This window comes from Trichosurus vulpecula, chromosome 3 (genome assembly GCF_011100635.1).
Source record: "Trichosurus vulpecula isolate mTriVul1 chromosome 3, mTriVul1.pri, whole genome shotgun sequence".
Classification (NCBI taxonomy): domain Eukaryota; kingdom Metazoa; phylum Chordata; class Mammalia; order Diprotodontia; family Phalangeridae; genus Trichosurus; species Trichosurus vulpecula.
In genome coordinates, this window is record NC_050575.1 from 235849705 (window position 1) to 235863007 (window position 13303).

General features: G+C 40.6%; 1 protein-coding gene across 1 annotated transcript in view; it reads right to left on the minus strand.

The window, feature by feature from the left end:
- Positions 1-353: 353 nt before the first annotated feature.
- Positions 354-13303, minus strand: part of RNF144A (ring finger protein 144A) — a 66414-nt gene continuing 53464 nt past the window's right edge. Inside the window, exon 7 of the mRNA XM_036751809.1 lies at positions 354-6788. Coding sequence (XP_036607704.1) covers positions 6657-6788 — 132 coding nt within the window. The 3' untranslated portion in view covers positions 354-6656. The remainder of the gene's footprint in view (positions 6789-13303) is intronic.

Sequence of the window (13303 nt, forward strand, 5' to 3'; positions counted from 1 at the left end):
TTTTTTTCTTTTTCTTTTCTTCTTTCCCTTTTTTTTTGGACTGGACATTTGATTGTGTCAATGTAGGGAATTCTGGGCAAGAGAATTCCCATAGCCAAAGCATAACAACAACTTGCACTGTGCAACTTCCTTCCTCAGAGAGGTGCCTAAGAGCTTAAGTGACTTGCCTAGGACCCCATAGCTGGTATTTATTAGAGGCAAAATTTGAACCCAGATCTTCTTGACTCTGAGCCTACTCTCAATCTATTATGTACATGTTCCTTTTGAGAATAGATTTTCAAAATTTTACATCAGAGAAAGAGAACCTGGACAAAGACTTCCCCTTTAAAACTCAAAAAATAAATCACAGAAGACACAATCATTTAAAATATGTATTGAAATTACAAATTAAACTTTTCAATATGATTCCAAGTACAAAACACAACATTAAAAGGCATTCAAACAGCTCATTTTATACATCACAGTGTTAGTGGCACAAAATGTACTTACATTTCAAATACACAAACCAAACTTTTTTTCCTTTTTTAAACCATCACTGGTGCAATACATAATTTATACAACTGCATGACTCATTCATGCATATCTCTATATAGGGTTAAAATACGTCCACGGTAAATAAGCAAGAAAAAAAAAAGGTTCAGTCATATAGCACATACTTGCACCTAATGTTCCTGGAAATATGGAAGAAGGAGTTTCACAAACCAAACCCAGAATAAAATCCATGAGGGCTTAAGACACAAACAAGGCATGCTCTATTTAAGCACTTTAGCAATTCTGTATTAATGCTGGTCTTGCCTCCCTTGGACATTTCTCATAATGTTTATAGCAAACTCATTGTTTTGTCCATTTTCATAAGGGCTTAGGTTAGTTGTAAGAAGTACACAAGCTTTGGTTTTCACACATGCTATATGTATTCTCTTGATATTTTAATTGTCATGTTTTCAGTAAAAAAAGAATGACAAACATACACAAATCCCACCCACAAATATGTTGCTGTGTGAGACTTTAATTTTTAAGTAGACCAAGGGCAGTATTCCTTTGTGATACAGGAAGCAATTTCACTGTAATGCTAGTGAAAAATATTATCTCAGTTCTAGATAACTAGTGCATTGCTAGGCATTGTTTTTTCCCCCAGGGGCTTAGGTTTCCAAACAGGAAATTTGACCTGTTCTAAAATCAGGTGTTCTGGAAAATGTATTCTTACCCCCATTCTTGGAGTAAGGAGAAAGATTTTTCAGTTTCGTGGTACTGGGGGAAAAAAGGAATGGGGCTGAATATCCCTCCTAAGGCCCTTTAACAGCTTGGTTCTCATTTCAAATTTTTCACCCCTCATTTCAGAGGCAAGAGCATCCCTGAGGGCAGCTGCCTTGGGCAACAGAAATTGAAGCCAAGCCAGGTGGGTTAACAGCACCTTCTGGATGAATCCAAGCAGGAGGATCTCTCAAGTATAATAAAACTGTGTGTTAAGGTGTGTTGAACTTTGGAGAGGATGTAGACAAGAGCAGCACAGGACAAGCAGACATCCTGGAGCAACAGGATGGGGCGGCTATGATTTGTATGACTGGGGGGAACTTCCAAATCCATGAGATCACAGATTTGTATGCGTTAAGGTGGCTTATTGCAGTGATTCAGATACACCAGAAATTTCATTATGTACCCCCCAGTCAAGACCAATTCATGAAAGCTGGATTGATGTAAGTAACACGGTTAGTTTGTCCCTTCTTGCCCTAGTATTATAAAGCAGTCACACTATTATCTTAGAAGGCAAATGACATGATAAAGTTAAAGGATTACGGGGATGCAAATGAAGAGAATAGTGTGGAATTGACTAACGTGAAATTAATGTTGTGCTGTCAGTTTAGGCAAGAGGCAATGCATGACTGTAGAGGTGATGTCATAGGAAAGTTGAAGGCCCTGAGTTCAAATCCCTATTCTGTCATTTAATGCCAGTGTGATTTGGGCAAGTCACTTCATCATTCTAGATCTACTTCTGCTCTAAAATGAGGAGACTGCATGACGTGGTATCTATGGTATCTTCTGGTTCTATATCCATTGTCTTATGAGAGAATAGTAGCATTTAAGGAAGGAGGCTGGGCTCAAATCCATGCTCTGACACGGATTGGCCTCGTGATCACGTGCATAAGGCCTCTCTGAGACTCAGTTTCCTTGTATGGAAAACGGGGATAGTATTACTCATACTACCTAATTGCCAAGGGGTTTGTGAGGGAAACTCACTGTAAACTGAAGCATTACAGCCACCGTTAGTGGTATCAATGAGCAAGGAGATTGCTCCCAATGCTTCTGCTGGATGTCAAGTTAAAAAAATCTCATCATGGGTTTCATCTCCAGTTTTATGTACATTATGGTTTCAGAGCTATAAATGCAGGTAACGGCATGTGATAGGCACATGCAGAAGGTGGGAGGGCTAGCCTCTACATAGCCCTCCTTCTCCACTGTTATTTTGGATGCCACAAGAAAGACCCTGGTAAAATTGGGCGGATCCTGCCCTGTGGAGCTTATGCAAGTCAGGCATCAAAGTCACACAGGCTGGGGAGGCATCTACAGCGTCGATGAAAAGAATGCCCTTATCAATGGGGTCACTGGGGTGCTGCAGGAGGGAGCGATGTTCTGACCCAGGGTGATGTGCTGATGAGAGAGTGAATAGCAGTAACCATAACAGCTAATTCTAATCCACAGCTTTAAGGTTTGCAAATCACTTTACATACCTTACCCAATTGGAGCCTCTCAGCGATCCCGTGAGGTAGATACTAGAGGTATTATTATTATTTGCATTTTACAGAAGAGGAAACTGAGCCTCAGAGAAAGTGACTTGCCCATAGTCACACAGCTAGATTGTTTTGAAGGGGGGATTTGAACCCACAACTTCTTGACTCTGTCTAGCACTTTCTACATTATACCAAGACATCTCTCCATTAGAGAACTAGAAGAAACTTTGTTTCCCACTAAAGACAAACCTGGCTCAGTGAAAACTGGTGAGGTATCAGTGAAGTCAGATGTGACATGATATATCAGCATAAATGGTTATGTCAAAGTAAGGCAGATGACATCTGTCTTAGAAATCAAACCCAGACACCAAGGAATACTCAGGGCAGAGCATAAGACCCACCAATCACTGAAACAATTACACACTTTTCTGGCTTCCAATGTATTGCCTTTTATACTTACGTCCCTGTGGTTGGTGTCTGAAATGGCTTTCTCCACAGCTAAGTGACCATGGGTGGGTCGCTTCACAACCTTAAGCCTCAGATTTTTCATCAGAAAAACATGGGGGTAACAAAGTTTATGCTAATGGATGTTGTAATGAAAATTATTTGGAAACTTCAAAGCGTTATAGAAAAAATAAGTTATTACCCACCATCAACTAAGTGCCCACTGAAAATCAGAGTGCAAGTTACAACTCTAAGTTTGGGTATAAGTGGACATCTTGGCCCAAGGGGAACTGACTCCATGCCTCAACCAATGGGGCTCATACTTGATAGAGAAAGTTGATCTTTTAGTAACGGATGGAGTTTTGGAAAAGTGGAAAGAGCACTGGACTGAAGTCAAATTCAAATTTTACTATGAGTTAATGGTGTAGACTTGGGCAAATTGGTTAATTTCTCTGAGCCTCAGTTTCCTCATTTGCCAAATGAGGCTAGTAATTCACTACCTCCCTCAGAGAGTTGTATAAATGATCAAAGTAGACAATCCGTCTGAGGCTTCATCTTTGCAGCTATAAACCATTATGAAAATGTTATGATGTAAATTATGTTACGTTATGTGAAATCTTTCAGCCTAAGGAAGAATTTTCTTACAATGGAATTGTTCCATCAACAGAATGGGTTGTTTTGTTGAGATAGTAGGTTCCCTTATGAAAAATGTTATGGTATAGATTATGTTATGTGAAATCCTTCAGCATAAGGAAGACTTTTCTTACAATGGAATTGTTCCCATCAATAGAATGGGTTGTCTTGTTGAGATAGTAGGTGTGCAAGCGAAGGCTGAACAACCAATCATTAGGAATGCAGCGGAGGAGACTTTTTGACTGGACAGGGATTAAATTAGATGACCTGAAATGTCACTGCCCTATCTCTGATTCTAAGATCCTAAAATTCCTAAGTGCTAAAACCTAAGCTTGATGAGCCAGGATCAGGGTACATGTATGCCAACACTTGGAGGATAGGAAGAGTATTAATGATTGAGACTATTGACATGAGCAGTGGCTCTTATAAGAGATAAGGAGAAGGGCACAGCCCTTGTGATCAGCCCAAATGTGATGGAAAACTGGCTCTTGGCCATACATTGTGATAGTTTGCTGATCATTTTTCCTAGGCTATTAAATTCCTGGAGTCTCTGTTGAGGGCCCTAGCATCCTTGTCATTAGTCACTTCTTATATAATGCTCTCCAAGGTGATAGAGGATTTCAATCTCCTCCCTCCAGTTAGCAAGTAACTCTATCCAGGGGCCTCCTTGACAATTACGCCCAACGCACCCACAGTTTGGGTCTCAGTCTTGGGTGGATTTATCTCAAGGGCTCTATTATTTAGTCGACGGTAAATTTTAAAATAGAGGGGAAGTAAATTGGATGTCAAGTAACTCTCAAAATGGATTTAGCTCCCCTGGTAAACTTGACATAGAAGTGAAATGGAGACAGTTTATTTCATCATTTCCTATGGGTGAAGTGTGGCAAAGTGAGCAAAGTGAGATAAATATTCAAAATGAAAAAGTGATAGAAATAACTGGGAAAGTTGCACTGCGTGGTAGAAACCACTTGGGGACATAGGACTTAGGTCCCAACCCTGGGAAAGTTGCACTGTGTGGTAGAAACCACTTGGAGACATAGGACTTAGGTCCCAACCTCGACTTTGTTATTTACTGCTCAAGTGACTTTGTTCAAGTCACAGCCCTTCTCTGAGCTCAACTCTTCCTCTAAAGAATTAAGGGATCTGTTTAAATGATCTAGAAAGCCCTTGCCAACTCTGACCCTAAGCAGGGATTTTTCTGCTTCAATCTATCTGGAAGATTGCTTCTTGTCCATTGAGTTCTATAGAAGAAAAATATCTCTAATAAAAGCCAGGGATTGATTTTTTACATGGGGACAGTAGATCATGTAAGTAACAGGGAATGTAGCATGGTACTGAGAACCAGACTAATGGTACTAGGACCTATCACATTTCTGTGACACAAGCAAAGCAGTCAGTCTGCCTTCATATAGCATTTGTAGCCATTGGCCTATTTTATCACAAATCACTTTCAGATTACACAGTTTCTCTTCTTTTCAAAGCTCATATGCAGAGGAATTTGCGCTTTATGACTGAGTTGTGTACTACTGGCCTCCAGATAGCTTCTGAATCTTGGAAACCATCACAAAGCACCAGAGCTCACGAAATAACCAAACCCCAAATGAAAATGAATTGAATGACTGTCGGGGGGAGGGGAGAATGTTGGTCATAGTGGGACTACCAAAAGCACTGGGACAAGAAAGTAATTCTTTAAAATTGCTGAATAACTTTGAAAGTGAAATACAAATTCCAGGAACTCCTCTAGTCTCACAGAGATGAGGACTTTCTTGCTTTGTAAAGGAGAAATCCCTGCTGGGATATGAGTGAGTCTGCAGGTAGCTAACGAGACAGTAATACTGCACTGTTCTTTCTCCTTATTTAATTAGACAGAAGCAAGCTGTTTCAGGTTTCCTAAACCCTAGCGATTTTGAACTATTTACACATTTGGTTTAGAGACATAAAAAGAATCCTGATACCTGGATAAGAAATCATGAGCCCTATGTGTGGAGTGCATCCTTAAACAGTCAAACAAATTTGGGAAGACCGACAGGGATGCTCTTTCGAACATGGCAGTAATTTTCACAAAGAACATCCATGGGGTAGGTTTGTATCCCTCCCCACTCCAACTAACAGCTTTTCAAAAGACATCAGAACAAGACAAAGCACGTGAGACTTTCTAAATGTCCAAAATGCAGCAAAGCTGGACGAGTCTTGAGGCAGCAAATCTCCTGTCCTCCCACATGATCTTCTTCCCCCTGCCCCCCACCTTCAAAAGGGCCTGGAATGGTTTCTAGGCAGCCGGTCGATTTCTGCTATCCACATTAAAAGAAAAAAAACCCTCCCACTGAAAAGGATTTGGCAATGCCAACTATAAAATGGAGTGTAATCAACAGAGGTCTTCTCTAAAATCTGCTCACACTAATCCTGTCTGAAGTGGCAGGTGATTCTCAAATCCTTTCTCTAAAGAGGAGGATCCCATCTTGTTGCTGATTGGTATAAAAGGTTGTGATCGAATGTCTCATAGGCTATGGATCTTCCATGTTTGGCTTCCCTCCCCATAGTCTCTGGCCATATAAAGTTATCACACATATTACCGGCTGCATCTCCCTTTGAAAATCTGCCAACATGTTTCTCCTCTGTACAACAGGCACTCCATGCCTGGCTCATCTTCCACATTCCTGCTGGACTTCTGCAAGTGAGTCTTTGCAACTGCCTTGACATCATTACCCAGAATCATGGCACCATGTGTGGCTGGGAAGCAGGATGGGGCACGTGAGGCTGTAACAATGGGGAGTGCAAGGGCGGGCGAGGGAGGGAGTGGGAGGAGGGGAGAAACATGTTTCCCCAAAGGCAGGAGTCCAGTCTTCCCTGGGTCTAGGTTGGTAGGGGATCATCATCGCCCTTATGACACTTGCATTTGCAGCAGAGGACAAAGGGTGTTGCCAGTAACAGGAAAGGAGAGGCTACTAACAGCAAAAGGCCGAAGCCAGCGAAAATGCCCACCACCTGGAACGACAGGAAAAAACAAAAGGAAGAAAATGGGATCCATGAGTTTGTGAGCAGAGCAGCTCCCATACAGGCCTAAATCACCCTTAATTACAGAGCTGTTTTTGGTCTATTAAGATTTTCATTCCAAAGTATGCATGGATAAAAAAATAGTAGTAGTAGTAGTAGTAGTAGTAGTAGTAGTAGTAGTAGTAGTAGTAATGATAATAGCAACTAACATTTATATAATGCCTACTATGTGTTTTGTGCTAAGCAATTTACAAATATTATCCCATTTGATCTTCACAAAAACCTTGGGAGATAGGTGCAATTATTATCCCCATTTTACAGATGAGGAAACTGAGGCAAAGAGAGGTTAAGTGACTTGCCCAGGGTCACAAATCTTGTGTCTGAAGCAAATCACTGAACCTCTGTGAGCCTTAGTTTCTCCACCTGTAAAATAACTTGCTCCGTTTCATAGGCTGCTATTGAGAATGAAATGTGGAGATAGGTGAAGCCCTTTGTAAAGCATAAAGTACTATATTCATGTCAAGTATTTTTGTTGCCATGAGGGTTTCAGAAACCTCAACACTGTGTTTAAAATAAGCATAAAAAACTTCTTAGATGCAGAATTAGAAGTTCAAGGTTTGAGTTGTCGCTCTTCCTCTTCATAGCTGAGTGACCTTCCGTCGATCAGTTAACGTTTCTGAACCCATACCTTCTTCTTTACAATGGGCAATTATGCTATCTTTCTCCCAAGGTTATGAGAGAACCATAAGGTGCCACATTACTGTTGCTGGTTCTTAATATCAATAACCTCCTGGTGATGGTGTATGGCTATGGATCTTGAAGTGGGAATCTTTCAGAAGAATCAGAACTGTATGGGGCCTTGAGGACATTAAAAAGGTTACATGACGAAAGTAAGCAAGCTGCATATTATTGCCAATGGCTGGCATTTGGAAAAGCAGTGTCATATGATTCAAGTTATGTATGATGGGGAAAGGAGGTGAGGCCATGGTATACCAAGAAGTAAAAAAGAAGAAGACTAAGAGATGCTCTGAAGCCCAGGAAATATTAAAGGGCTGCAAGAAGACCTCCAATCATCATCATAATAATAATAATGATGATAATCGCGATGACGGCAAACATTTACATAGTATTTTAAGGTTTACAAAGTGCTCAAAAGCATATCACCATATGCAATATTTAAGACAAGACTGTGAGGTTAAGTGCTGTTATCCCACTTTGGAGATGAGGAAAATCTAAAGCCAGGAGAAGTGAGTCATCAGCCTGAGGTCACATAACAAAGAAGTGTGTGAGGCAGAATTTAGAACTAAGGTCTTCCTCACTGCTTATTAATAAAGACCATTGTACAATCAACCCAGAAAGCCCCAAAGTATGTGTCTGAATCTGACCCAACTGCAGTAGACTTTGAGTAAACTGACTTACCGAATGGATATTTTCAATCTCAACTTGTTTTCTGAGAATTTACCTGTCTTGTCAAAGTTTCAGGATGCAAGAAAGCTTTAATTGCCATTAGGCAATATGCAATACCTTACCTCTTTTCAAGTTCTCCCCAGACAGGTACTCAGTAGCAGGTTTTACTAAGCTGGAAAGGTTTGGGAGAGATGGCCCCTAGCTTTGAGTATTACCTGAGAACTACCTTCAGTCTGGGTGGAGAGGAAGAAGTTTCTCACCAGGGTGGATATAAGGTAATTAATTCTTTTTTGATGGCAGCAGCTCTCTTTGCAGCCTCCAGATTCAGAGATTGTTAGAGTTGGAAAGGGCCTTAGAGACAATGTAGTCCACCCCTGATACTAGTCCAACTCCTCATTTTATGGATGGAGAAATTGAGAGACAGAAAGGGGAAGTTACTGGCGCTAAGACACATGTCCAGTTACTGGCAAAATTGGAACGTGATCCCTGGTATCCTGACTCATAGTCCAGAGCAAGTTCTTCTGTGCTATCAGATTATTTTACTGTGTAATGGTAGCCTCGCAATCTGTGATGGTAAAGGGAATATCAATAAAATTGAAGAAATATTATCTTCCACAGTGCCTGGCAGAAAAAGGGCTGAATACATAGTAAGCAGTCAGTCAATGCTCGTGGATTTGTGAATATATGGTCTTGGAACTCTGTAAAAAGGAGGGAGAGCACCACCTGCTGTCCAAAACGTGAGAATAAACCATCTGACATGCAAAAGAGTAATTTGGATTGCTGCTTCCTTCTCTCTGAAGAACCACTTACTGTCTCCTCCTCTGCTCACTCCCACAGGTGAGCATGCATGCAAATGCACCTGTCAAGTCTGATTTAGGTGAATAAAAGTTTGTGCATTGCCCGTGAGAATTCTCACCTACCTCTGCTTCCAGTTGCCTGACTCTGTTATTCTATCTTGACTTTAAGCTTTGTGGCATTCAAGTCGTGTTTTTATTTCAGTTTATTAAAGTATTTGAAAAACTGATGTGGAGGAAAGATCAGATTTGTTCTCCACGATAGCACTGGGCAGAACTAGGAGCAGTGAGTACAAGTTATAAAGTTTCAGATTTCAGGTTGATGTAAGGAAAAACTTCCTGAAAATGAGAGCTAGTTAAAGATGAAATTGATATTTAAGGTAGTCAAAAAGAGGCTGCATGACCACTTGTCAGAGATTTTGTGGAGGGGTTTAATGTACAAGGAGAGGGTTGGACAGAGTGACCTTCAAATGTCCCTTACAAATATAAAATTACATGAAAAGCAAATATAGTGTATTCCTGAAAAACACAAGTAATAGAAAATAAAAGGGGAAGGCCAAGAGATGCTATAAAATCTATACTTTAAACTCATTTATTATTAACATATAAATTATTAACATATATTTCTAACAAAGGCGGTAATCTGTTTTCCCAGCCCACAGCAGAGGAGGTCAGTGAAGGGTAAGAAAGGATGCTAAAGAATGGTACATTGACAGTATTAAGAGGTGATGCTGGACCGCCTGACAGTGAAGGAAGAGAAAATCTCCCCAAAAGTTAAGAACACCCAATCTATAACCCACTCATTTTATATGAAAAAAATAAGGATCAGAGAGGCTAAGTGCTTTTCCTGGGACATAAGAGGAATAAGTAACAGAGTCAGGATTTGAACTCAGGTCTCATCTTGAAATCCCTTATTTCTTAAAAAAAATAACATTTATATACATGTTAGGTTGCATTATTATCCCCATTTTCCAGATGAAGAAACTGAGGCAGATAAATATTAAGTGACTTGCTCAGGGTTCACACAGCTAGTATGTGTCTGAGGTCACATTTGAACTCATGTCCTCCTGACTGCAAACTCAGCACTCTATACATTATACCACCTAGCTGTCTTCAAGGAAAGGTAAAGTTGTATTTAGAAACATCAGTTCCTAAGATAAGACTATATTCCATTTTAGAAAGACCTCTATCAAGAAGACATATTTTTAAAATGTTTTCTATATTTAAAGGGATAAGCGTCTGGAAAAATCCAGTTTGTGGAATACTCCAATGCTGAAGATGTAGGATAAATTAGGTATTACTGTATATACTGTAGATTCTCTTCTATCTAATCTCACAGAGGCATGTTCTGGTTTGAAAGCAAATGGATGGACTACGTGATATCTCTAGGTCAGGTGGCGCAACCTGCGGCCTGCAGACCGGAAGTGGCCCACAGGCACGCCAAAGGATTTTGATTACCATCACTGAGTCTTGTTTGATTACTGTTACTGAGTAGACAGGTTCACAGTGTCAAGATCAGGAATCAAGTCTGGAGCTGATAAGTAAAAGAGCAACAAAGGATATTTTAAGGATACAAAAGCAGTTTGGGGGAGAGGCAAAGGCAATGTCTCAACCAAGTGAGTGAGATCTTCACTCACCAAAAGCTTTCAATAAAGCTTGCTTCAATGAAATTAGTCAATTATTTCACAAAAAAAAAAAAATCACAGTTTGGACTTGAAGTTAGCTTTGGAATTATCTAGTTGAACTCCCTTATTTTATAGATGGAGAAACTAAGGCTCTGAAGGAAGTAGTGCCCAGAAACAAGGTCATACATAATGCTCATAGTGGTGGGGGTGGGGGGGAATCAAGATCATCTGCTCAACACTCATTTTGCAAATGAGGAAGCTGGGGCCCAAAAGGAGCTTTGACTTGTCCAATGTCACACAGGTAGGGTCAGAGGCAGGATTAGAACCCACCTTGTCTGTCTCTATAACCAATGTTCTTTTCCTTGCTGGGAGTTTATTTTCAAGGCAAAGACAGATGGGGAAACATGATGTAGTGGAAAGAGCTTTGACCTGAAAAATCTGTTCAATTGAACCTCTGGAAGACAGACACATGTGGGGAAGGGAAGGTGGATGTTTTCAGTTCGCTTGCTATCCAACAGTGCTAATCCTGTGTATTTCACTCCGTCAAGGGATGCTGTTTTTATTTGAAGGTGTGGTGTTCTTCTCTGGATTGGGCGTGAGGATTAGGACAGCCTAAGGGTGCCAAGAAAGCCCCTTGTCAAAAAAAAAATTCTTCCATAAGCACATTCTAACATCAAGAGACTCAAGTGGGCCAACCTTGAGATTATCACCTAGTTGAAATCAACTTCTACAATTGGGTGCTCATAAGAGGGGATATAAGGAGGGCAAAGAGAAGAGAAAGAACTGAGGAAAAACTAGGTCAGGCCGTTATTCTCACTTGGTACGTCTCTCTCTTTATTAGAGATATTCACAGATTTTCCTGCCTGAGGGATCTCTATATCACCCAGAAATGCTTAGGACCTTCTCAGTTGTCCAGTAGCCCAGTATTATAAGCCATTTCCTTCCTTAGGGAAACGGCCAATTCACTCTTCCCTGGATGGTTATTTCTTCATAAATTAAATATAAGATATCTTCCTGTAGGGATAGTTCTTTCTGTCTCAGCATGGTTAGCATCTTGCTGTTTCTCAATTTTCCTTTTCTTTCTGTTTTATTAGCAGGTGGGTTTCTAGGCATGTCTGATTTAGATCCTTACCTGTGCTCTGTAGGCCTTGTAATATAAGGGATTATGAGAGTTGGTATTAAGTAAACCGAGGTGGATTTTGGTGAGTCTGTATTTTAGATGAAAGGTAGCATTGCCTAGTGAAAACTGCACTGAGCTGGGAGTCAAGGCACCTGAGTTCTAGACTTGGCTCTGCCACAATCAACTTAGGCAAGTCATCTTAGAATCACTGACACAATCACAGAATCATTTATCTCTGCGGTTAGAAAGGCCCTGATGTGACCCTGGAAAAGTCACTTAACAACCCTAAGCCTCAGTTTCCTCGTCTGTAAAAGAGGTTGAATTAGATGAGCAGTGAGGCTCTATTCAGTTCTGGATCTACGATCCTATTATAATCTAATCCTCTTATTTTGCCGATGAAGAGACTGTAGTACATGGGGTTCACAGACTGTCCAAGGTCCTAGTATTAAGGCCTTCCTGCTCAAGGTTTTCATAAGTCTGCTTGGTATATGTCTTGTCTATATCAATACGTGTACATATTGTCTCTTCCAGTAGAAGGAAACCTCTTTTGCTTACGTCTTTGTATCCCCAGAACTTAGTGCCTCACACATAAGAAGGGTTGAATAAATGTTTGTTGGCTGATTGCTTAATAAGAGATAGAGCTGCGATTAGAAAGGGTCTCTAAATAGATTTCAAGGAGTTTGCAATATTTTAAATATTTTGATAACTATATTTCAATGCAAATGGTTTCCTTTGTAATCTCATGTGTATTCTGAGGAGTCCATGGGCTTCACCAGACTGCCAACAGGGTCCATGACACAAAAAGGTGAAGAGCCCTTGTAATAGAGAGAAGTGATGCATAAACACATCAGTTAAATGGGAGTGCTGGCCTGGGAGGGGTGTTTTACGAAATCCGTAGAAGAAGAGTGGCACAACAGAGCAGTCAATTGACATACCTTTTCTAGAAGCAATGTTGTTATTGGTTTAACTGCAGGTCTCAGAGCAAAAATTAAAAGAAATTGGTGGATGTGGGGGGGGGAGGGTGCGGTGATGGCATATAAATGCACATACAGGGTGACAGGCTCAAAAAAGGCCAGGTTGCAAAAGAATAGTTGGGCCTGGGGCTGACTTGTTAAAGTGAGTTTTATAAATTGGTTTGCCAATTTCACCAATAATTTGTTTTACCAATCGGGAACAGCCCATCTGTTCTACTATCTATAGTAGCCCATCTGGCTACTATCAAATCCTGGCCACATAATCACCAATGGAGTCATTGTGAGGATTTTTTTTTTAAATCCTGCATTTCTGCGAAACATCCCCTGAGAGTCACTCACCTAGTACTGAGACTCTCAGAACTTAGCCTGACTATTCCTCAGAAGACTATATCCTCTGCCACTGGGAGTGTTCTTGAGGCCTCTCTAGCTTGGTATTATTTGCCAAAACTTATGGAAGTTGGGGAGGTATAGCTATCGAAAGCCACTGAGAAGCATCAAAAAGCTACTGGTGGAAGAAGACATTATAGAAATGTGAGTTATCTTCATCAAAGGTGAAAGTCAAATGAGATATTTGTAAAACCTTAGC